General features: G+C 39.1%; 1 protein-coding gene across 1 annotated transcript in view; it reads right to left on the reverse strand.

Annotated features, from left to right (window-relative positions):
• The window catches only part of cdh7a (cadherin 7a), a 226,637-nt gene that overhangs the window by 45,387 nt on the left and 154,636 nt on the right, over positions 1-26,614 (reverse strand). The window contains exons 7-9 of the mRNA XM_041814197.1: positions 21,760-22,013; positions 17,878-18,014; positions 13,895-14,016 (exon numbers count right to left, since the gene is read on the reverse strand). Of these exons, the coding sequence (XP_041670131.1) occupies positions 13,895-14,016; positions 17,878-18,014; positions 21,760-22,013 (513 nt within the window). The remainder of the gene's footprint in view (positions 1-13,894; positions 14,017-17,877; positions 18,015-21,759; positions 22,014-26,614) is intronic.

The raw sequence follows: 26,614 nt of genomic DNA on the forward strand, positions 1-26,614 counted from the left end.
CACTACTTAGAGACAGTGACAGCAGCATAGAGCATGGCATATAAGTATAGTTGCAATACTTCCCGTAACAGCTACATTTATGTCACAAAAAAAGTAAATAAATTAAAAAAAAAAAAACTATTCAATGTTACAGTGACAACAGATTTCTACAAAGTGATCTCCATTAAATAAAAATATGTAATAAAAAATAATGAATAATAAAAAATATGTTAAAAAAAAATCAACCTAATTTAACAGAGGTCTAGCCAGTTGGTGCTAATAGTCTCTCAATTAATGTAATGATGATCACCTGAGAGCAGTGAATGTGTCTCATGTGATTGTAGTATAAAGAAACCTGAATCTGGAAGGTCCAGTCACTGGTCAATCAGTATTCATGGCTACCATTACACCATGAAGGCAAAAGAACACCCCAAGCAACTTTATTGAAAAGTATAACTCAGGGGGTGGATACAAAAAAAATCCAAAGCACTGAACATCCCCCAGAGTTCAGATAAATCCATCATGAAGAGATGAAGGAAAATGTCACGTGTGTGAATCTGCCTAGATCAGACCATCCTCACAAACTGAGTGAGCGTGCAAGAAGGAGACTAGTGAGAGAGGACACCAGGACTACTCTGAAGGAGTTAAAGCTTCAGCAGCTGAGATGGGAGAGACCCAGGTCCTTCACCAGTCAAAGCTTTCTGGGAGAGTGGTAAAGAGAACGTCACTGTTGATGAAATCTCATATTAGATACAGACTAGAGCAGTGGTTTTCAAACTTTTTTCACCCAAGGCACACCTAAGTTTAAGCCAAAATCTCAAGTCACACCATATTCATATCAATCCAAAACAGACTTTTTAATAATATAACAGTCAAGGTGGCTCATAAGGGGGGATAAAGGGGAGAGGTTTCTGGGGCCCAGACAACTGGGGGTGGCAAAAGTGGTTATAAGGTGCCCAAGAGGTGACAAATATTGGTTAAAGTGATGATAAAACATGGCAAAAGTGGGTAAATAGTGGCAAGATAAAGTCAAAAATGGTAAACAATTGGCATAAGGGGCCAAAGTATTGGTTAATAGTGTCAAAACATGTTGAAAGTGTCAAAAAAGTGGCAAAAATGGGTTACAAGTGGACAAAGGGGTTAAATGTTGTAAAAATGTGCTTAAAACAGTTTAAAAGTGTTTTAAAAATGGGCATAATCAGGCAAAAAAGTGGCCAAACAAAGGCAAAGTGAGGGAAAATGAGCAAGAAGGTGGCAAAAATAGGTTTAAAGTGTCAAAAAGGTGAGAAAATAGATTACAAGTGGCAGAAAAGTGGTTAAAAAAAAGGGTTAAAGTTGCTAAAACGTGGTAAGAAGTGATGAAGAAAATGGCAAAAAATGTCCAAATAATAGCAAAAGTAGGCAAAAAACATCAAAAAGGTAGCAAAAATGGGTTAAATGTGGCAAAAAGTTCAATAAAGTTGCAAAAAATGGGTCAAAAGTATTTTTAAAAAGTTGTAAAATTGCAAAAAGGCAGCAAAAATGGTTGAAGTTGACAAAATTAGTGGAAAAATGGGTAGAAAAACTGGTTAACTTATTTTAACTCAATAATAGCTTGCCAAATGAGGTAACTGTTAGCCAGGATGCTAGCACCAATGCTACTGATCCAGCACATACTCATCAATAAATCACAACTGGGGAAGGTCCATTCTCTGGGTTTTTTTAGGGGTCCAGCCAGATTCCCAAGGCACGCCTAGACTGGTCTCAAGGCACCAAAAGGCGTGTGGGAGACTTCACAGTCAAGTTGAACAAAGTTCTGTGGTCTGATGAGATCAGAATGGTGCTTTTTGGCCATCAGACAGGATGCCAAACACTGCATATCACCACAAACGCACCATCCCCACTGTGAAGCACGGTGGTGGCAGCATCATGCTGTGGGGTTGCTTCTCAGCAGCTGGCCCAGGAAGGCTTGTAAAAGGTAGAGGATAAAATAAATGCAGCAGAATACAGGAAAATCCTGGAGGACACTTATCCAGTCTGCAAGAGAACTGCAGCTTGGGAGAAGATTTATTATCCATCAAAACAATGACAGGGAGCTGCACAGAAGTGGTTTAACCCTTTACCAACTGAGTCTAAAAATGGTGATTTGGACATATTTTGTTATTATGGCTGTAAAATAATCAGGAAATGCCCGAAGTCTGAGAGCTTTGCTCCCTTTTCCCAGGACTACTTGAACTTGACTTTTCAACATCTGGTTAATGATTATTGCACATTATATGGAATTGTCAGCAGTTTAAAAGAAGAAAAACACAAAAACAGATTTGTTTTTCATGGCTTTTATGAGAAGAAATGTTGTTATTGCTCATGAAGTTTTGATTTGACATTTGAAATGTGAACCTATACATGTTTAGAACAATCAGCAGTCATTTTTGGAGTCTAGGACTCTGGGTGTGCAAAACACGGTGCAAAAGATAACTATATACACAGGCCACAATTAGTGCAAATAAAGGTGGAAAAATGTATTCTCAACATTCTCAGTAACATATTGTTATTGCACATGACAGACACGCACAAATGCCACTATCTAACGCTATTTTTTTAAAACTAAACACCACTCTCACTCGCTCTCCTTTTACTCTCTTCCTTCACTCTCCTTTCTCACTCGTCTTCTGCCAAAGCTGCCGTTTTCACGGTGCTGTTCGACATTAGCGTAATATATATACCACACATCATATATTGCCAGAAAGCACAGATTCTCAGCTCTCTGTCAGCGCTGGAATTTTTTAGATTGAGCAAACTTTCCAGGAGTTACAGTGTTGAGAATCCATGTAGTGGTCTCGTGATAGTTCTGGTGTTTTGCTATGAATGCCCACGTCATATGGTTGCGAGTACCATAATGAACCATAAATGTGCGCATGCACACAATTCTCAGCTTTCCAACACTGTTGGAATTTTTCTGATCGGACAATTTTTGACAGAGTTATGGTTATAATACTGTGGACATATAAAACACACCGGCTCAGTAGGTAAAGGGTTAAAGACAACAAGATGAATGTTCTGGAGTGGCTAAGTCAACGCTCAGACCTCAATCCAATAGAGAATTTGCTGCTGGACTTAAAAAAGGCTGATCCCTGTGCAATCTGACAGAGCTTGAGCAGTTTTGCAAAGAAGAATGGAGTAAAGGTGATGTGCAAGCCTGACTGAAACCTATCCACACAGACTCAGTGCTGTGATTGCAGCCATCTACTAAATACTGACTTGAAGGGGAGAATATTTAGGCGGTCACTTATTTGACATTTCTCTGTAAAAATCTGTTTTCACTTTGACATTCAAGATGGTTTTTGTCAACAAAGAAAACCCTGATTTATTTATAAAATCATAAAAGGGTTAAACATCCAAGGGGGTGAATCTGTTTTACAGGCACCGTATAACATTCACAAACATGGGTTCAAAAGGAGTCCCAAAGATCTCCAGCTCTCACCACGGACCTAATCTTTGAGTCAGAGTCAACATAAGTGCAAAATCTGAAGAAAATCCTTTAAAGCCCTTAAAAATATCCCTTTCATAAGAATGGCTTGACTGCTTCGTGTCTCGTTGAGCAAAGCTAATGGTATGCATGCTTCCTGATGACATTTAGCAAATCTTTATGATTAAATAGTTTCAAAACTGTGAGAATGAAAATGAGACTGAAAAACTTCATTGGAGTATTGAATTTCGTGGTTTCTTTATTTTGTTATCATATCCTGAAAGATGACCAAATTATTAGACTTTGATATTCTCTGATTTTCTGTGGTAAGGACCACTCTGTAAGGTTTCCAAAACTTGTGGTTAAAAGCATTTCAGGAGTTTTTATCTTCTCTGATCAGTTAACCTCTCCTGCAACTTTGTAAACTACCACCTTAACTTCCACATCAATCACGTAAACAAGAAAAAAAGCTTCACAGCTCTCATCCTCATCAAATTTATCAGCTCATAAAAGGCGTTGCATCGAGGTGGGAGATAAAAACAGACATGCAAAGGTGCAAGAAACTTTGAAAACATTTAATGTGTCAGAGTAGTGTCTGTTCTATAAAAGCAGAACATGCAGAACATGGAGGAAATTCAATCTCAGATCTCAGCAGGACATCACTTTAGCCTCAGCAGCCCAGGCTTGTTGGGATCAGCTGGTTTAAAAAAAAGAAAGAAGATTGAGAGATGACATGTGTTGAATGGTATGTGTTGATTGCAAATGAAACGTATCCTTGTGTGTTTGTGTTTGTGATGACAGCGGGGTGCGATGTGTGAGCGGGGGCTGCGGGTGTCACATGCGGGTGATGTTTTGGGTGACAGTGTCATAGGGAGATTGCTGTGTGGAGAAAGGGGTGTGAAAACCGCAGGACCACCACTTCCTACGTCAACACAACCTCTGGTGACATCTGTCTTATCCCCATGGCAACGATTGCCACCTATTTCATCCAGGGCTTATTTATACACTTAGTTCAACTTTAAAGTGGCTGGTTTGATCTGATCGCATGACTCATCTGGTCGGCTCTCTGATGGCTGCACTTAAAGGAAAATAAAGTAGTCTTTTTAGGAGATATTTTACAGTTTTTCAACCTCATTATGCATGTGTCTTATTTCAAACACCAGTCCCTCAGTCTTGCTCTGCTGCATTAGCTGACATTACAGAGGCTATATTTCTATTTTTAAAGCAAATGACTGCACAGAAAGCTCAAACATTACAGCTGTAGGTGCAATGGATTATGGTCATTGTAGTTTACCAACATTCAGCACATTTATATACAGATAGGAAAGTCTGATTGTGTCAGTCTGACTTAAGATTGACTCAAAAATGACCTAATATGGCTGAAATTGTCCAATGCTGACTTTCTAATAGTCAGACAAAGACACCTAGATAATGTGGCTGGATATTGATTTACCCATGCATGTCTACACATCGGGCTGCACGGCGGTGCAGGGGTAGCGCTGTTGCCTCACAGCAGGAAGGTCCCTGGTCTTTCTGTGTGGAGTTTGCATGTTCTTCCCGTGCATGTATGGGTTCTCTCCGGGTACTCCGGCTTCCTCCCACCGCCAAAAAACATGCTCATTAGGTCAATTGGTGGTTAATAGGTGTGAATGTGAGCGTGCCTAGTTGTCTGTCTTCTTATGATTGACTGCTAGACCAGTCCAGCTGGATGACAGCTGGGATAGGCCCCAGCCCCCCTGCACCCTAGCCTGTGGCTCCTTTCTCCACATGTCTCATACATTCATGTTTCCAACTCTATCCACCATCCTCCTTAATAACTATACACATACAGTATATTGCCAAAAGTATTCACTCACCCATCCAAATAATTGTGTTCCATGTCCACAGGTGTATAAAATCAAGCACCTAGGCATGCAGACTGTTTCTACAAACATTTGTGAAAGAATGGCTCACTCTCATGAGCTCAGTGAATTCCAGCGTCATACTGTGATAGGATGCCACCTGTGCAACAAGTCCAGTGGTGACATTTCCTGGCTCCTAAATATTCCACAGTCAACTGTCAGTGGTATTATAACAAAGTGGAAGCAATTGGGAATGACAGCAACTCAGCCACCAAGTGGTAGGACATGTAAAGGCGCATAGTGCGCAGAGGTCGCCAACTTTCTGCAGAGTCAATCGCTACAGACCTCCAAACTTCATGTGGCCTTCAGATTAGCTCAAGAACAGTGGTAGAGAGCTTCATGGAATGGGTTTCCATGGCTGAGCAGCTGCATCCAAGCCATACATCACCAAATGAAATGCAAAGCGTCGGATGCAGTGGTGTAAAGCACGCTGCCACTGGACTCTAGAGCAGTGGAGACGCCTTCTCTGGAGTGACCAATTTCCATCTGGCAATCTGATGGACCAGTCTGGGTTTGGCAGTTGCCAGGAGAACGGCACTTGTCTGACTGCACTGTGCCAAGTGTAAGGTTTTGTGGAGGGGGGATTATGGTGTGGGCTTGTTTTTCAGGAGCTGGGCTTGGCCCCTTAGTTCAAAGGAACTCTGAATGCTTCAGCATACCAAGAGATTTTGGACAATTCCATGCTCAATAGACCACAAATGTGCTTCTAAAAGAATGGTCAAAAATTCCCATAAACACACTCCTAAACCCTGTGGGAAGCCTTCCCAGAAGAGTTGAAGCTGTTTTAGCTGCAAAGGGTGAACCGACGTCATATTAAACCCTATGGATTAAGAATGGGATGTCACTGAAGTTCATATGGGAGTCAAGGCAGGTGAGCAAGCACTTACGCAATATAGTGAATAAACTGAGTATTTTCAACCTGTTTCGTTCTACAGTGCATAAGGACGAAGTTTGGCCTTGCAGAGGCAACAGTTGTTGTGGTATCAAGTCAAAAGAAAGCTGATGCTAATGCTAATGTACTATGCTAATGCTGCTGCTGCTGGCAAAGCTTGTCCTCCTCCACCCCAGCCTCCTCCTTTATAGCACAAAGCCTGATTCGCCCTCATATTCAGATTAATGCTACTATAGATTATAGCTTTTGAGCTAACTTTCTTTTCAGCACACATTGTCATCTGGGGGTTTCTAGCCAAGCCAACCTGTGAAAGATCAGAGGGGTCAAACTCAATCAGAGCACGGGCCGGATCCTGGATTTAGGTCTAACCTGAGGGTCTAACAGGGTCAAGATTAACCATTGACTGTCAACCTTAATGATTTTGAGATTAAAAGGTAAACATGATAAGTTAAAAACACAAAATCTGAGATAAAAAGTCAAACTTACAAGTTTTAAAGGTAAAAAAAAATGAAATTTAAAGTCAAAATAATGTTTTCTAAAGGCAAAGTATGAGCTAGAATTCTGAAACCATGATTTTTAAGTCAAAATCTGATATAAAAGTCAAACTCATGAGTTTTAAAGGTAAAAAATGGACTAAAGGCCACAGTTAGGAGTTGAAATGGTCAGCAAAACTGTGATAAAATTCAAAATCGTGGTATTTAACAATCAAAATGTGACATAAATATCGAAATCATGAGTTTAAAATATCAAAATATGAGATTAAATTTCAATGTAATGAGTTTTAAAAGTCAAAATATGAAACAATGTTAAAAATCATGAGTTTTAAAGGTAAAAACATGTGATAAATGTCAAAATCATGACTTTAAAAGGTCAAAATAGGATTTAATGTCAAATTATGAGTCTAAAAGGTAAAAATATGAGCTAAAAGTCAAAGTTATGAGATGTAAAGGTTAAAATATGAAATAAAAAGTCAAAATCATAACTCTAAGTCATAACTGTGAGATGCAAAATTGAAAGAAAACACAAATTTCTCCTACGTTCCTGACTTTTTATCAAATTATTTTTACTCTGTACTTTTTCTGATTTTGATGACTCAGCAAGGATGTTATAAATCATCCAGGGTAAGTTTACATTTTCATACTGGAGGAAATCTGCAGACCTCATACTGGTAGGCCAGTTCTAATATGATCTGGTGGGCCGGGTATAACTGCACCACGGGCCAGATCTGGTCCCCGGGACTTGAGTTTGACACCCCTGCTATAGATGAAGAGTTCTGAACTTCTACTGGGACTAATGTAAGCATAAAAACTGCAGCTGGAGCTTCATGAAATGAGTGTCGTGGCCGAGCAGCTGAATGCAAGCCCAACATCAGCGGGTCCAACGCCAAGCATTGGATGAAGTGGTGTGAAGCTCTGCTTGGCAGTCAGATGAGGGAGTCTGGGTTTGGCGGATGCCAGGAGAATGTTACCTGCCGGAGCACACTGTGCCAACTGTGATCTCAATCATATTTTGTGCAAGTTATTCATTATTCTCTGCAATTGACTGTGTGCACTTTTGCCCAAGCACCCTCCATAACTTCAAATCCCATCCTCTCATGACTTTACTGTTGCCCCAGTAGACATTTCCAAGTTCAGTGGAGGCACTGCTTTGGCAGTACTTGATGATTAGAAACCTTGCCTGTTGCGTTTTGATGTTTATTAAGAGAAATCAGCTTATTTGATGAATTGCTTACTAGCTAACCATCAGCTAATAAGCTAAAAGGGATGCTTAAATGCATCAGTATACCTTACAACACCTCACTACTGAATACAGAGAATGATTCAAAATATACCCTTTTAAACGAAAAGTGCCTTGGCTGTGACCGTTAGCATGTTAGCAGTCATAACTCGTCTTTGTCTGCAGTAGACACAATTTGAATGCAGCTCTTCGTCTCACCGGTTGACCGAGAACAGAAGCCTCCGTCTCCAGCAGCCACTGGCTTTACAGCAGAGTAGCTCTTAGCTATACCTGAGGGGGACCTCACAGCTCAGCTATCGCTGGCATTGAGTAAGCAATCTGTCTGCTTCAGCTGAGTAATTACAGATTTGCTGCACCTTTTCCTGCTGATGATGCTGTCATGGGCCGTGGCTGTTGCTATGTCCTGAGGGCCGGGCTGATTGTCGGGGAATGACTTTGTTTCAGCGTTGTCATCGACTCTATACTATAATTTATCAGGCGCCGGTGGGGAAAAATGTACAAATGATCTGTTGTATTTGAAAGTCAGGGCATATTGATGGGTGATGGATGGTGCCGGAGTTGCTCTAAATTTGTTATCACTAAGCAACAACAATAATCTCAGGATAAGTGGCAGCATCATTAACCAAAAATAGACATTCAGCTCTGGTAGAATGCATTCTTCAATAATGATGACATCTCATGTAGAGATGCTCTCTTCACCCTACGGCAAAGACATGATTAATTCAATTTAGATACAGCAATATTTTAAAAATATCTCAAGGTAGGGTGAAATGCTCCCATTTCTGCAATCTTAAAGGCATATTTTGTCTGCATTATTTAAAAAATGCATCATCAAATATATATATATATTTTTTTGTTTTGGTTTTTTTTTTTTTTTTTTGGGGGGGTGACAGACGAACACAGAGTGGCACGTAATTGTGAAGTGGAAGGAAAATATTTGTGGCTTTAAACAATTTTTACAAATGAAAATCTGTAAAGTGCGGTGTGTATTCAGCCCCCTGGAGTCTGATACCCATGAATAAAATCCAGTGCAACCATTCACCTTCAGAACATTTTCTAGTGAGCCCAGAGCTTGGCTGACTTCCCGGGGTCTCTGAAGACAGGAGTGACACAGTTTAGAAAAATGTTAATAATGTTTGAACCATATGTCGTAGAAACATATTCTTTTTTTTTCCTCTGAAAGCTGACCATTTTGCTGTTTGTTTGCTACCCTCGATGTCTCCGTAGCCCTTAAGGTCGCCGTTCTAGCAAGCCCAGACCTTCTGTGACTTTTCGGGGTCTTTAATTATTAAATCCACGGCGTTAGATCCAATAATAAGCGCTTTTTTGTCCATTTTTAATCCATTTTCGATCATGTTCTTTGGCTTTCTTTGGTGGGCAGCGCCTTATTTGTTGAGGGCAGCATTTAGATGCAAAGCATTGTGGGAGTTGTAGTCGACCACTTGCTTCTCTACTGCTTAAAGGAACGGCACAAATGAATCTGACTGCAAAAAAGCACATGGACTTTTTTATGTATGTATGTATTTTGAAAACCTTTAGTCACAGAATGTTTATTTTTTTCACTATTTTGTCCCCTAGAGATGAGAGAATAAGTCTGTGTAAAGTAAATGCTTGGTCACTATTGTTTACTGTCTTATCAATGAAAATCTTTGAGTTTCAAATTCTGATTTGTTTTTTTATTTTGTCTTTAGAGTCTTACAACTTTTTCATAATTCAATGATATTACTGTAGTAGAGATATTCTTAAAGCCCAGGTTGTCCTGAAAAAAAGGATGTATAGAGCTTGACTGTGCACCACAGGGTTGATGTTTTACAAGCTTTTTAAGAAAAAAGTCCAGGCGGGACATGATGGTGAAAAAATAGCTGTGAGCTTTAAGGGTTAACTGGCGAGACAAGCAACATATGTTGAGTCTTTTTTCACAGATATCCATGCGTTTTAATGTATTTTTGAAACATAACTTCCCCATTTGTGAACAACATTTTTACTATGATTAAATTAAATTTACTTGCATTGTTTCACAGCGATGTACATTTGGACATTTTTAAGGGATGAGCAGTGTTGGATTTTACTCTAATTGATACAGATTTCAGTCTGCTGACCGATCCATTTAGTCCAGTGTTACTCAACTAAAGAGCCAAATTGTTGAAAAATGCAACTGCAAGAGCCACAATCTAAGTGGTGAAAAGTGGCAATTAAAATAGGTTAAAGCACAGGTGTCAAACTCAAGGCCCGGGGGCCAAATCTGGCCCGTGGAACAGTTAAATCCGGCCCACAGGATGATCTCATATTTCTGTTCTAACTGGTCCATCAGTCTGAGGTCTGCAGATTTCCTCAAGTATAAAAATGTAAACATATCCTTGATGATTTAGGATTTCCTTGTTGAGTCACAAAATCTGAAAAAGTAAGGAGTAAAAATATTTAGATAAGAAATCAGGAATGTGGGAAAAGAAATTAATTTGTGTTTTAATTTCACATTTTCAATTTAGCAGCTCACCACTAGGACTCAAACTTAGGATTTTCACTTTTAATTTCATACTTTGAGCATTTCAGCTCAATTTTGCGTCTTATATTTTGAGCTTTAAGATTCATAATTCTAATTTTTTTTGTGATATTTTGACTTTTTTCACTAATTATTTTTTATTTTACCTCATATTTTCAACTCCAAACTTTGACTTCATAATCCCATAGTTTGATATTTTAGACTCACAATTAAAAATTTTGAATCATATTTTGACTTTAAATTTCATGATTACAAATTTATTTCATATTTTTACCTTTTAAATTCGTGATTATGACTTCTTTCTTATATAATTGCCTTTAAAAAAACATTATTTTTCAATTCCAATCTTATTTCTTGACCTTTTTGAGCTAATAAATTTACTTTTCTCAGATTGTGAGCCTTTAAGCTTATCTTTTTAACGTTTTAAATGTCAAAACGGTTTATCATCAGTGCTAAGGTTTTGTTTTTGTTTTTTTTGTTTGTTTTTTCATATTTTACTACTGGTGAAAGTTTATGGTTCAAAAGGTGACGCTGTTAGGTCCTCAGGTTAGACCTGAATCCAGAATCCGGCCCCTGCTGTATTTCAGTTTGACACCCCTGGGTTAAAGGTAGCAAAAATGGTCAAATAGTGGCAAATGCTGGGAGAAAAAGTGGCAAAAATGAGAAGATAAAGCGGCAAAAAAAGGCAAAAAGTGGCAAAAATGGGTGGGGAGTGATCAAAAAATGAGTTAATGGTGACAAAATGGTCCCAAAGTGGCAAAAATGTGACAAAAAATGTGTAGAAAGTGATGTAAATAGGCAAAAAGCATCAAAGAGTGGCAAAACCGGCATAGAGTGGTATTTCATTGCAAAAGTCAGCTTAAAAGGGCATTGAGGATCACTGCTTTAGTCACTTTTGATATAATAATGACACTAATTACTAAGAAAAAATCAAAACACTTTTCACTGCAGGCTTCCAAAGGGCCCCTTCCTACTGTGGGGCCAGGTAATCAGTACCCATGAGTCCACCTGTGTGTAACCTAATCTCAGTCTAAATACAGCTGTTCTGTGAAGGCCTCAGACTTATGTTGGAGATCATCAGTGAACAACATACCAGACAGGTCAGGGAGAAAGTTGTGGAGAAGTTTAAAGCAGAGTAAGGTTATTAAAAAAACTCTGAACATCTCATGGAGCTCTGTTCAATCCATCATCCCTAAATGGAAAGAGCATGACACAACTACAAATCTACCGAGAAATGGCCGTCCACCTAAACTTACAGGCCGGACAAGGAGAGCATTGATCAGAGAAGCAACAAAGAGGCTCATGGGAACTCTGGAGGAGCTGCAGAGACGCACAGCTCAGGTGGGACAACCTGTCCACAGGACAACCATAAGTTGTTGTTGTAAGTATTGTACAAATCCGGCCTTTATGGAAGAGTAGCAAGAAGAAAGCCATTAATTGGGCCGATTATAGTGTATCACAGAATAATCATCGGCCAATATGTAGCCGATATATCAACTTTTTTGCTGTGCTCTGCTCCTGTCGCTCTCTGCTGAACTCAGCGCGAGTGCCTGGCCCCTCCCCCTCACACACAGAGTTCAGCAGCAGCTCTTCCCCACTCAGTGTTGCCAACTTAGTGAGTTTTCAGACCCTTCTAGCGACTCTTTTTCAAAAAAGCGACTAGCGACAAATCTAGCGACTTTTTCTGGCGTTACTGGAGAGTTTTGGAGACTTTGATGTGAAAGCACATATCGTTGTGGCTGTTCTCAGTGAGCAGCGGGTGCAGCCGTGGGCCCCTCCCCATCCCTAAGCACTCACAGGCAGCCCAGTCCTCGTGCAGCAGAGCAGTCCCACTCAGCTGCAGTCAGACTCACTCGGCTGCAGCAGAAAAGAGGTCTAAGACCAGAGAAACGGCGAGAGAAACTGCATGTTTTTTTACTCCATGGTAAGCTGCGACTTCATAAAACAGTATAACACTACACTTTAGTGCCCCATGACAATAACGTCCTCACGGAAAACACGCTTAGGGAATGTCAAGGAGAGCATGCTAGTTTTTCACGCAAGTTTTAGAGAGCGTATTACAGCGTTTTAACACCGTCTAAGTTGCATCGTTGTGAAATAAACAAAGATAAATGCAACTGTTGATTCACATGTCCACATTTGTGTTCATGTACAGTATGAATCCTGTGCGTATTAATTTTCTTATTTCACATATCTGCTGATATATCGGTTATCGGCCAATATATTGGATATCTGCTTTTTTTAGCCCCAAATATCGGTATCGGCATCAGCCCCAAAAATCCCATTTCGGTCGACTTCTAGTCTTGATGGTTGTTTGCCAAAAGCCATGTGGGGGACACACCAAACATGTGGAAGAAGGTCTTTTGCTCAGATGAGACCAAGAAGTTGGCTGTAGAGGTAGGCGGAGCTGAGCAGCTCATCTTGTCATCTTTTGTTACTGTTTTAATTGAGAGACCCACAGTGGTGGACTGAGATTTTAAGTCTAAAGAAAATGAATAGTAGACAAATGAAGAAAAACCAGATGTAAAGCAACAAGGCCATGAAACGTCACCTGTAAAGCTGCAAAAAAAGGCGATAATGTGGTCAAGCATCATGCACACTGAAAAAACACCACATGAATTATAGTCTCTCATTTTTGCAAATGAAATCATTTGCTATTTTAGTTCACCCTCCTGTGAGCACGCTGACAAACAGCTCCAGAATATGAATGCAAATAACATATTTAAAAAGGGCCCTAATAGCTATTTCCAATACAATGCATCATTCTGATCAATTGTACTTATTCAGGTCTACACGCCTCCTTTACCCTTCGCCTCTGATTGTATTTTCCAAATGCCAGGAGCAGACAAATAGCCGCCGCAAACACACAAGTCATTTAGCAACAATGAGGCCAGATGCTAAACACAGAGAAAATGCCATGCAACGTCGTTTCCTTTCTTCTTTTCCACGACTAAATCTCAGAAATTCTTCAGGTTTCTTTGGTTGTTTGATGTCCTGATGGGTTTTCCACCCTGCTGCCCTCCATGGTGATCACCTAATTACACCAGGGGAGTCAAACCACGACAGAGCACCTCTCCATACCAGCATGAGATATTACATTACCCCGTGATGTTATTGCAGATTAGGACCACAGGCAGAGTCCAACGCCGGACTTATTATTTTAGTTGCTTTTGACAGTAGGGAATGAACAATAGCACCTACAATACCTGCTATAAAATCTTAAGGATGTGCCTCATACTAATGATTCAGCCTCCCTCGAATGACCGCAAGCTGCGAGGCCGATACGTGCACATTGCAAACTTTTTTCAGAACAAGAAAGAGTTTTAATGGCTTTGAGAGTCAGCAGGCTGCCTTTGTGAGACAAACCTCAAGCAAGCATGGAGAGAGAAAAGGGAAAAAAGAGAAGTTGGACCAACTGCAGAGATGCTGTCAGGTCTTACCTGTCCTGGCATGGCGTTTTCACAGAGGTGAGTTTCATAGTCGATGGCAAAGACGGGGGCATTATCATTTATGTCCAGGACTGTGATGAGAGCGATGCCTTTTCCTATCTGAGTCGGATCCTCTGGAAGAGAAAGAGAGAAGCAAACCCCCACGTTTCATGTCAGCAAACTTTCTTTCAAACACTTTAATTCTGCTTTAACTTCGCGTTGATGCACTTGGCCAAATTATGGAATATTGATCTTCCTCGTGTGTTTTAATTAATCACAAAGTGCTGCTGTAATGAAATATGGAGCGTGCTTCCAACAGCTGGCTCTGCTGTGGATCAGCCAAAGTGATTACACTCGGCGCCGGCTTGTTGTGGAGGGCGGCTGCGCGTGGGCTTCACGCCTCCGTCCGCCTGACACACACTGATGGCTAAATGGCCGCGTCTGAGTGCGGGATGATGATTTAGCCTGGCGTGGCTGCCACGCCGGCCACAGATGACGCGCTGACATTCGGGCCGGCAGATTTGATGGTGATAAAAAGGACGCGCCGAGCCCGGGGGGCGCAGACTTCTTGTCATTGGCGTGGTCAGGGGCAGAGGGGATGAAATGTGAGCGACTGCAGCTCAAATGCAAAGACTCCCTGCACTCTTTTCAGTTACAAAGAAGCCATTTACTATAAATACTGTCATACAGGGCAGTGGATTCTGCTGCCACTGTGTGAAGTCAGAGATGTTTTCAGCTGGAAACGAGGCCTGAGTGTCACTATGTGTCACAAGCCAGTACCTCATGCATGAAGCACCGTGGTGACATTTCATATGGCTATTATTATACCCTGCCTTCTCTTTGTTGCTATATCAGGCGAGCGCTCACACTCGGGAATCAACCGAGAGCTGTGTCTAGATGTAAATAAAAACACGTCTTTTGAAGCTAAGAGTGATAAAAGGTTCTAAAAAAACTGAATATCCTGCTTCACACAGTGTGCGGTCTGAAGATGTGAAGCAGAGGAACTGCCGCGCTGACAGCCTGCTTGTCTTTTTTAACTTATACTGATGCGACGCAGCTGTCGAGAGCGCTCGGCGAGATTGTGTGTCAGTTATTGTCGTCCGTTGTGTTTCCATGATAGCGAGGAATAAAAGGAACGCGCAGGGAGAAAAAAAGAAAAAAGAGAGGCACTGGTGTCCTTTGAGTCATGGAGAGATAAACAAAAAAGGCAGGCGGCACTTTTTCACATCACATTAACATAGAGCACCCGTGGGTGAGATGGCCCACCCTTAGTCAGCATCTTGTCCCCACATCTCAGGGACGCGTGGAGGTCAAAACGACCGTCCTCTGTGTGAATTAGCATTCCCCTGACGGCCCTACGACAACACCAACTACTGCATTGTTCACAGCTCAGAAGGTTGTAGGTTATTATGAGCTGGATGACATGACAGAAAAGCATCCCTCATTTTTCATGGTGTAAACTGATCTTTCACTAAGAATTACCACCCAAAAGTCTTACTAATTTTTTTAATGGGTCCTTAATTTCACACAGAGGACAACACAAGCATTCAGCGTTTAATTTTCCAGCCAGCTACCATTGATTTTCAGCCTGAAATGACAGCTGTTGCTAACAGATTTTATCAGCTAGCAAATTAAGCTAACGTTAGCTCCATTAGCTGATTGAAAACACTGCCGAGCAGCTGACTCTCATATTTTAAGATTGTTTTAAAGTGAGAATCTCATGAACGAGGCATAAAATACTTTATGATAGATACAGTATAGAGCTAAAAGACTAGAGGTGGATGTTCAAGGTCAAACATTCAAGCTAGTCCATGAAACATGTTGAGGTTATCAATGAAAGAGTTGATTGTGTATCACATTTATGTCACGTATTATTAAAGGTTTAACACAGGGGTTCTCAACCTTTTCAGCCCATGACCCCCAAAATAAAGGTGCCGGAGACCGGGGACCCCCACGGGACCTGAAGGAGGTTGAACAGCCATGAACATTCAAGAATAGTCATGTGGAGACAAGGCCGCTCCGTGGGGGGGAATAAAGGGGAGAGCTTTCTGAGGCCCAAACAAACTGGGGGCCAGCAAATCCTGGTCCATGGTAAAGGTAAGCTGTGATATCCTTATTTTAAATTTAACCTGAAAGAATAACCAATCTGATCAATGAAACAAATCTCTTTTTTAAATAATTTGTGTAGTATATAGCCATCTTACAAATGTAAATTAATTTCATTTTTAAAAAAAGAATTAAAATGGGTTAAAAATGGTAATAAACAGTGGAAAAGTTGGTGAAGTTGGATCTTAAAAGTAGCAAAAATGGGTTGGAAGTGGCAAAAATAGGCATAAATACTGGTATAAAGGAATTAAAAAGTGGTTGAAAAGGCTTTTTATTGGCAAAAATGTGTGGAAATCTGGTGAGATGGGATGAAAATCAAAATAAACCGGCAAAATAGTGCTAACTGGGAAAGAAAAAGTAGGTAGATATTGGCAGAAATTGGTCAAACTGGCAAAAATGGACATATCAGATGGTGAAATGTGGTTGAAAGGGGAAAGATAGGGAATAAAAAGTGGTAAAATGGGGTTAAAAGTGGCAATAATGGGTCAACAGAGGCAACATTTGGCCAATGTGGCAAGAATTGGTTTAGAGGTGGCAAAAACAGGCAGAAACAAAGCGGTGGAAAGAGTTGAAAGGACAAAAATAGGTGTTAACTGGTAAAAATGTGTTCAAATTTGTGGGAAAAAATCATGAAAATTGGTTAAAATTTGGCAAAATGGGTGTAAAGTGGCAAAAATGAGTGAAAAGAGACAAAGATGGATGAAAGTGGCAAAATGGTCAAAAACTGGCAAAGACGTGGCAAAAAATGGGTGAAAATTGGCAAATACTGAGAAAAAAAGTGGCAAAATTGGTCAAAAATGGTAAAGATTTGACAGAATGAGAAACTTAAACGGGAAAAAGTGGCATTCAATGGCAAAAGGCAGCTTCAATGTGCAAGAATGGGCAAAAATGGCAATAAAACATGAGTAACAGGTGGCAAAATTGGTCAAAATGGCAAAAATGTGGCAAAAATGAGTGAAAGAGACAAAGATGGACAAAAGTGGCAAAATTGTCAAAAACTGGCAAAGAAGTGGCAAAGGATGGGTGAAAATGGAAAAATATGGCAAAAAAAATTGCAAAATTGATTAAAAAATAAGTAACAGGTGGCAAAAATGGTCAAATAATTGTTAAAAATGTGCCAAAAAATGGGTGAAAAGAGGCTAATATGGCAAAAATGAGAAAAAAGTGGCATTCAATGAGAAAAGGCAGCTTAAATGGGTGAGAAGGGGGAAAACATGAAAAAAAGCAAGAAAAAAATGGTAAGAGGGGCAAAAGTAGTGGCAAACTTGGGCTTTCAAAGCTGTAAAAATAGATTGAAAGAGGCAAAAAGGGGAAAAAATTGCAAATAAGGGCAATGGAGATGTACAGAAAAAAGGTTGTCAATTTAAGTCAACTGTACATCAGTGGGAAACAAACTGATTGTTACTCGCAATGTATAATTTCTGGGGTTAAAGTTGACCTTTTTTTGAGGTTTTCTGGGGAAAAATATTTCAATAAAGAGCCACGAATCATCATAAAAGAGCCACGCTTTGAGTATCACTGCCCTAGACATAAAATATGAAACGTAGAGGTGGGTTAGGTGGTAGGGACAAGGGTCATATTAGGATTGAGCATTAGACAACCTTATGACACAAAAGTGGAGATGGAAGTCCTCTGCCAGCCTACTACTGATGGATTTGTATGGCTCCAAAACGATGCTGTAGGTAGCCACACATGGTAGTATTTCCAGCTTACATAAAGAGCAGATAACTATACCGTTTACTTAGAATTCTTCTCATGTTTCGTCTTAGAATAAGTTCCCCGTCTGTATAGTAACCTTGAAAAGAACATCAACTTTGACCAAATTGACGTGCGCACTGACTCAGCATGTGTAGAATCCCATAGAGAGTTTGAAGAGGTTTTCGACTTACGGCTCTCGATGGCGAAAATGGTGAGGTTGTGGACGGAGTTGGCCTCTCGGTCCAAAGGCCTGGCCGTGCTGATGACCCCACTTAAAGCGTCGACGTTAAAAAAGCGCTCCAAGTCTGTGTTTCTGTCAATGGAGTATCTGGACAAAAAAAAAAAAAAATATACAACCAAACACACAGCTCTTAAAAATAGCTTTTGGATGGCAGTATTGATTTGACATTTGAGAGTTTCTTCTGCTTGTAAGACAAGATTATAGTTGTTTTCTTCCATCAAACTGTGCAACATGGACGACTTTAATCAGAAATCAATACAAGTTTTTCACAATTTAGCATGTAAAAGTGAAAAAAGGCATGCAATTTACACAGTTCCTCCAGTTGGAACTTGAAACAGTACAGAAAAAGTGAAACAAAGCCCATTAAAGTTTGCTGTCCATTTGTCCCTCAGCACACAACATTGATCAAAACCTTTGAATGCACAGCAACTCATATTTCTAGAGAATATTACAACTTCAATTAGCCTACATCCAAAGGGTATTATTGCAGTGTAATTCGACTCTTGTGGCTGCATTAGTTCCACAATAATTCTAATTTCAACAGATGACGTGAAATATATTGCAAGCGCTGATAACAGTCACAGAAGCAAAAAGAGGCAATTTACAGCTACAATGGACAAGTAATTTGATTTTCTGATTAAGATTACCAACAATCCTCACAGACCAGGCATGAATACCATACAATATTCATTCAATTAATGCAAACTAGGCGGGGATCTCCAGAGTGACACTGAACAGATTGGCCATGTGAGTGCTTGTTTTGAGGCGTAAATGCCACAAGTGCACAAGTGTTGAGGCTTGACCCTCCTGAAGGAATGCCCTTCTCTTGTTCAAGATGCCATTTTTAATTTTGCAAGTGCTGCAGTCCTTGGTTCGCTGACCATCTGGTGTTGCATTGGTGACAATTTTAGCAGTCTGAGGATTCAGTCTCCAGGGATAATGTGGAGGAGAAACTGATGCACTCATTTAGAAACAAATTTTACTTTTTCTGAGTGAGTTAGGAAATTTTGGGGTTTAATTTGGAATCTACTAAATCCTGGGGCCTCTCCTTTTTATTCATTATATCAATTACCTACTGAGCCAGCGCTGGCGCTGTGTTTTATATGTCTGGAGTATTATTACCGTAACTCTGTCAAACTTTGTCCGATCAGAAAAATTCCAATGGCTTTGGAAAGCTGAGAATTGTGGGCATGCGCACATATATGGTTCATTACAGTACTCGCAACCATATGACGTGGGCATTCATGGCAGTAGACCAGAAGTATCATAAGACCGCTACACGGATTCTCAACACTGTAACTCCTCCAAAGTTTGCTCAATCTAAAACATTCAAACATTGACAGAGAGCTGAGAATATGTGCTTTCCGGCAATATATGATGTGTGGTATATATATTACAGTAATGTTGAACAGCACCGTGAAAACGGCAGCTTTGGCAGAAGACGAGTGAGAAAGGAGAGTGAAGGAAGAGAGTAAAAGGAGAGCGAGCGAGAGTGGTGTTTTGTTTTAAAAAAAATAGCGTGAGATAGTGGCATTTGTGCGTGTCTGTCATGTGCAATAACAATATGTTACTGAGAATGTTGAGAATGCATTTTTCCACCTTTATTTGCACTAATTGTCACCTATGTATATAGTTATCTTTTGCTCTGTGTTTTGCACACCCAGAGTCCTAGACTCCAAAAATGACTGCTGATTGTTCTAAACATGTATAGGTTCACATTTCAAATGTCAAATCAAAAAATTAAACTTCATGAGCAATAACAACATTTCTTCTCATAAAAGCCATGAAAAATAAATCTGTTTTTGTGTTTTTCTTTTTTTAAACTGCTGAAAATTCCATATAATGTGCAATAATCATTAAGCAGATTTTGAAAAGTCAAGTTCAAGTACTCCTGGGAAAAGGGAGCAAAGCTCTCAGACTTAGGGCATTTCCTGACTATTTTACAGCCATAATGACAAAATATGTCCAAATCGACATTTTTAGACTCAGTTGGTAAAGGGTTAACCTCCTGAAGGTCCTGTTCCTTTTATACAGAGACTGCCAGTGGTTTTCAGGTCCTTGGGACAGGCAACTATATGACCCCTCTGGTTGGTTCCCTAGGCCAGGGGTTCTCAACACTGGGGTCGGGTCCAAGGTTATTATAGTTAACTAAAACTAACTAAATAACTAAAACGAAAATTCAAAAATCTAATAGTTAACTGAAACTGAATAAAAACTAAGCTGTACCAAAAAAACAAAAATGAACTGAAACTGTAATGTGCACTTACAAAACTAACTAATAATAAAAATACAATGCAGAAAAAATCTCCTTAGTTTTAGTTGTTGACACACCCTTACTGGCTGGCACCTACACCCAAGTCTGGGGAGAGTAAAATGGCCTGATCTGATTGGTTGAGACTTCACACAGTGGTAGTTTTATGTCTGGAATTGTATTCAAACATCATCATTAAGTAAATAAAATTAAAAGTGAAGAGAAGCCTGTTTGAATATGTTTAAAAAAATGTATGACGCTCTCTCATCCCTGACATCTATCCTTAAAAACTAAAACTAAGAAAAACTAAACTGAAACAAAGCATTTTTACAAAATAAAAACTAAGCTAGCCTAACAAACCAAAACTAATGAAAACTAAACTGAAATCGAATACAGAAAGTGAAACGAAATAAAAATAAAAACTAATGATAAATCCAAAACTATTATAACCTTGGTCAGGACCCCACTGGGGGTTGTGAGACACTGAGAGGGGGTCTCCAGATGCCTTAAAAAACTAGGAATATTTTTTCATTTACACTGTTGCCACTTTACACCAATTTTGCCAAATTTTAACCCGTTTTCATCACATTTTCCCACCAATTTTGCCAACTTTAACACATTTTTGCCACTATTTTTTGTCAGTTTTAAACCCTTTCCACCACTTTTTTTCTGCCTGTTTTTGCCACTTCTAAACCAAATCTTGCCACTCTCTGCCTATTGTTGGCTGTTGACAAATTATTACCACTTTTAACCCCTTTTTACCGCTTTTACACCACATTTCACAATTTAATATGCCCATTTTTGCCTATTTCTGCCTCAGCTAACCCTTTAATTGCCAGTTCATATAAGTTTTTTATCCCATTTCACCAAATGTCCACCTATTTTTGCTACTTTAACATCATTCCAGACACTTTTTAAATCCCTCTTTGCCACTTAAAATGCCCGTTTTTGCCACTGTAACCAATTTTGCCATTTTTGGTTATTTTTTGCCACTTTTATCCAATTTTTGGCACCTTGAACCCATTTCTGCTATTTTGAAACTCCAATTTCAACACATGCAGCAGAGATGTTATACATTACATATCATGCAATCATTCTAGAGCCATATTTTTAAAATAGTGTAAAAACAATCATATTTTCTTCACTGTTGTATGTTTTTTCTTATTAAATATGAGAGATATTTAAAAAATAATCGTTACCTTTAATACAACAGTTCAAAAATGAGTAAAAAAATAATCACAATTAGATAATTTTTAAAAGTTGTTCTGCCCTACTTTAATGTTGTGTTGGTTATTGTATAGAATGAATGATTGCTTGTTTTTGTTGTAAAATGCATGAGATGAGGAAATTAAGAAATAATCGCAATATTGGGTAAAAAAAAAAAAAAAAATTAGATTATTTCCCCAAAATTTTCAGCCCTATTATACACCACCTTACACATGTGGTTCCCATGTGGTTTTCCTCTGAGACCCCCTACTTATATCTAAGAAAACCTGAGCCCCCCCAAGACCGACACGAAAAAAAATAAAAAAGTGATTCTGTGGCCAAAATTAGCTTCTTTTTTGTCTGCTTTGTGAGTACCTGATTGCATTGTTGGTGTTGTCTGGATCATGGGCGGTGACTCTTCCAATGGAAGTTCCTAATTTGGCGTCTTCTGAAACCGACATCTTGCTGAGCGGCACGGAAAAAACCGGTGGCTCATTCACATCCTCTACAGACACCTTAACCGACGTCGTGTCACTGAACGGTCCTGCACTCAGGAAGTTCGAGTCGATGTTTCTGTTCGTGGCTTCGATTCTCATAGAAAAGCTGCTCTTTGTTTCAAAGTCCAGAGGCTAGAGGAGACGAAGAAGAAGAAGAAAGCACAACATGTGTGAGGTTTTCTCGCTGTTCTTTTCTAGAAAGAGGAAAATCTTCAGGTCTTTGTTGGAACTCTAAAGAGGACACTGCTGTAGCTCATATTTGTATGTAAATCTGTAGATCAGGGGTGTCAAACTCAGTCACAGCAGGGGCCGGATTCTGGATTTGGGTCTCACCTGAGGGCCTAACAGGGTCAAGATTTAACCAGTGACTGACAACCTAAATGATTTTGAGATTTAAAGGTCAACATGATAAGTTGAAAATCCAACATCTGAGATAAAAAGTCAAACTTAAAAGTTTAAAAGGTAAAAACATGATATTTAAAGTCAAAATAATGTTTTCTAAAGGCAAAGTATGAGATAGAATTCTGAAGCCATGATATTAAGTCAAAATGTGATATAAAATTCAAAATCATGAGTTTTAAAGGTCAAAAAATGAGCTAAAAGTCAAAGTTAGGAGTTGAAATGGTCAGCAAAACTGAGATAACATTCAAAATCATGATATTCAACAATCAAAATGTGAGATAAATACGAAAATCATGAGTTTAAAATGTCAAAATATGAGATTAAAGTACAAATTTATGAGTTTTAAAAGTCAAATTTATGAAACAATGTTAAAAATCACGAATTTTAAAGGTAAAAAAACGAGATAAGAGTCAAAATTAGGAGTTTTTAAAAGTCAAAACATGAGATAAAAGTCAAAATCATGACTTTCAAAGGTCAAACTAGGATTTAATGTCAAATCATGAATCTAAAAGGTAAAAATATGAGATAAAAAGTCAAAGTTATGAGATGTAAAGGTTAAAATAAGAAATAAAAGTCAAAACCATAACTTTTAGTCATAACTGTGAGATGCAAAATTGAAAATATAAAGAAAACACAAATTTCTCCTATGTTCCTGACTTTTTATCAATTTTTTTTTTTTTGTCTCTTTACTTTTTCTCATTTTTATGACTCAGCAAGGATGTTATAAATTATCCAGGTTAAGTTTATATTTTCATACTGGAGGAAATCTGCAGACCTCATACTGGTGGGCCAGTTCTAATAAAAACATCATATGATCTGGTGGGCCGGGTATAACTGCACCACGGGCCGGATTTGGCCCCCGGGCCTTGAGTTTGACACCCCTGCAGTGTAGATCATCAACGCAATGCAGCAGTATCGATCCCAATTAAAAGAGCCGATTTTAAAGAGCCATTATAATTTAACACCCAGTCAGACTTAAACAAAGTAATCTGCTGATGGATTATAGTAACTTTGTGCTCTGAAAGCAATAATATTGATTTTAAGAAAAGCACACAGCATGGTGAAAGCGTTCTCAAATGAACGCCTTTGAAACATTTTGTCATTTTGTCTGGAACTCCCTATTGCAACATGTAATATACTGCGGGAGAGCATTGATTTGACACTTTCATTGTCAGCGACTCTCTCCAATGGTGTAATTGTCTGAGTTTGGTGCAAAACAAACAAAGGATCAAATTGGCCCATCTGACAAGAATCGCTCGTGTCCAACAATGGCTCTGGCTTGCCTACAAAGGAGCTGCAGCAATGAACTGTCACATCCATGCGGCCCGAGGAGCCAGTTTTCGAGTCGTCTGAAACCCTGAAATGTAAAGTGTTTGCCATGGGCTCTGTTGACTCCAAGTGAGGCAAGAATGTGCAACAAATTTTCTGTTTAATGAAGAAGCTGCTTTGTTACACATTTTGTTTTTAGATGTATTTGTAGGCAGATATCAGTGAAATATTTACAGCATGGTAAGAAGAGTCTCTAAAGTCCAATACAGTGAACTACAGCAGTGATACTCAATGCATGGCTCTTTTGTGACCTTTCATGTCTTCATTTAAAACATTATTTGCCTATAAAACCTTAAATAGAGGGAAACTTTGACCAAAGAAATTATGCTTTGCAAGTCACATTAATCAGTTTGTTTCCCACACATACAGTTGGCAACTTTTAAATTTGTCTGTATATTTCCATTGCCCTTATTTGCATTTTTATTTATTTATTTATTTATTTTTTGCCATTTTTAATCCGTTTTTGTTCTTTTGTTCCCCTTTATTTAAGGTGCAACCTTCTCCTTCATTCCTTAACATCCGCGTTACTCAACCCTGCTCAACAAAGAGCCATTTTCATCATTTTTTCCCACCAATTTTAACACATTTTTGCCAGTTAGAAACCCACTTTTTCCCATTTTCTTCCTGTTTTTGCCACTTCTAAACCAAATCTTGCCACTCTCTGCCTAATGTTGCCTCTGTTGATCCATTATTGCCACTTTTAACCCCTTTAACCACTTTTTATGCCCACTTTATTCCCATTTTAGCCACATTTAAGGTAAAATGAGATTAGTCCCACAAGTGGAAATTCCAAATGATTCCATTTCACTATCTAATATGCCCATTTGTGCCAGTTTAACTCATTTCTGCCAATATCTGCCTACTTTTTCTTTCACAGTTACACTTTTTTGCCAGTTTGCATCAATTTTATACCCATTTCACCAAATTTCCACCAGTTTTTGCCTATTTGAAGCCTTTTCTGCCACTTTTTAACTCCTTTTAACTGCTATTTATGATGATGTTTGCCTTTTTGGTTGGTTTTTTTTTTTTTTTTTTTTTTTTGCAATTTTAATCTTATTTTTGCCACTTCTAACCAATTTCTTCTACTTTTAAAATCCAATTTCACCACCTTTTCCACCATTTTATGCCATTATTAACCCAGTTTTGCAATTTTTAACCCATTTTCATTCTTTTTTTAACAAAAGGGATTTACATTTTTATGATATACTACACAAATGATTAAAAAAGAGATTTGTTTCTTTGATGAGAGGGGTTATTTTTCCGGTTAAATATAAAGTATGGATATCACAGCTTAATTTTACAGAGGACCAGGATTTTGCTGACCTCCATGGGCCCCCAGTTTGGCTGGACCCCAGAAAGCATCCCCCTAATGGACGGCCTTGTCTGCCATTACTGTTCTTGAATGTGCACGGCTGTGTTCAGCCACCTTCAGGTTCAGTGTGGGTCTCTGATCTCTGGCACCTTTATTTTGGGGGTCGCGGGCTGAAAAGATTGAGAACCACTGCCTTAATAGACTACGGTTTACTTCAATCAAAGGTGTTGGAGAGTCAATTCTTTTTGTTGCCGGTGATTATCACTTAATCCAAAGGTGTAAAAGCCACTTTGAGACAAAGATGTCTAGACATGGGAGGAAAGAAAAAAAAACAGCAAAGACACTCAAACAAGCACACTCTGCCTGGTTCTCAAAGATCACAGGGGTTCAATAGGCATGTCTTTTCTCTTTATTATAGCCCCAAAAAATGCATATTTTTGTGCTGCACTCCAAAATCCCATGAAAAGACCAAAATCAACCATGCTTGAGTCCTCTGTTAATCCTCTCCGACTCCCCCGCCCTCTCTGCACACTTCCGTGCACATTCCCTCCCACTAAATATTCTAAATGTTTAATAAAAAGCCAGAATACAAAAAAGCAGTATGCATGCTCCTGGAGCTGCAGGGCACCGGCACACATTACTCAAAAAGGAGCCGGTTTAATCGGGACTATTTCAAGCAGCGGATTAATACACATTTGGTGCTATTGTAAATATTTACAGCAGATGGAGTCTATAGGAGTCGAGTAAACTGCAGCGCCTAGTGTTTATGGTAATGAGGGACCATGTTGCCCAGTACAACCATGTTTGTATGTTTTTCTATACCGTTGAACTTCTATGGAGCTCCAGGGAACAAAGGGAATGAGCTGGATCAATTAGTTTTGAATTCATTGTGAAAAAAATATACAGAATATGATCAGCCTCATGTATTGGTATTTCCCTTCTTCTACTTTAACATCTTGCTTATCATTAATTTATACCTCTGGGTTGACCTTTATTTCTACATTGAAGTCATTTGCAACGCAGATATAAATACATACATTTTGTCTGATTAAAGCTCCTGTGAGGAATATAGTTAATGAATTGAAATTGATTCCCATGCCTCTTTATGACCTACAAAAGCAAAAAAAAAGACCATCAGCATAAAGACTGAATAGTCCTGTAAGTTTATTTTTAATGCCTGAAAATATAGAAGGAGGGTAGGTGTAAGATGAAGTGATTCACAAACAGACCTGAAAGAAAGCAGGACGAGATTTTTTCGAGTAAAAGTCAGGTAAAAAACAACAAATGTTAAGAAAATACTCTTCCGTCCACAGGGGTTTGCTAAACTCAAACGAACTGAAAATTCCTCACAGGAGCTTTAATCTTTAATTTGTTGCCATAGAGCAGTGGTTTTTAAACTTTTTTCGCCCAAGGCACACCTAAGGTTAGGCCAAAATCTCAAGGCACACCATATTTGAATCAACGCAAAAAATACTTTTTAAAATTATGTTACAGTTAAGGTAGCCTATAAGGGGAGACTGGGTGGAGAGCTTTCTGGGGCCCAGCCAACTGGGGGATCATGGAGATGGCAAAAGTGGGCAAAAGGTGGCAAAATAAAGTCAGACATTGGTGAAAATTGGTAAAAAAAAAAAAAAAAAAAAGTGGCCAAACAATGGGTTGAAAATGGCAAAAACTTGTGGAAAGTGTCAAA

This window comes from Cheilinus undulatus, linkage group 19 (assembly GCF_018320785.1).
Source record: "Cheilinus undulatus linkage group 19, ASM1832078v1, whole genome shotgun sequence".
In the NCBI taxonomy this organism is placed as follows: Eukaryota; Metazoa; Chordata; class Actinopteri; order Labriformes; family Labridae; genus Cheilinus; species Cheilinus undulatus.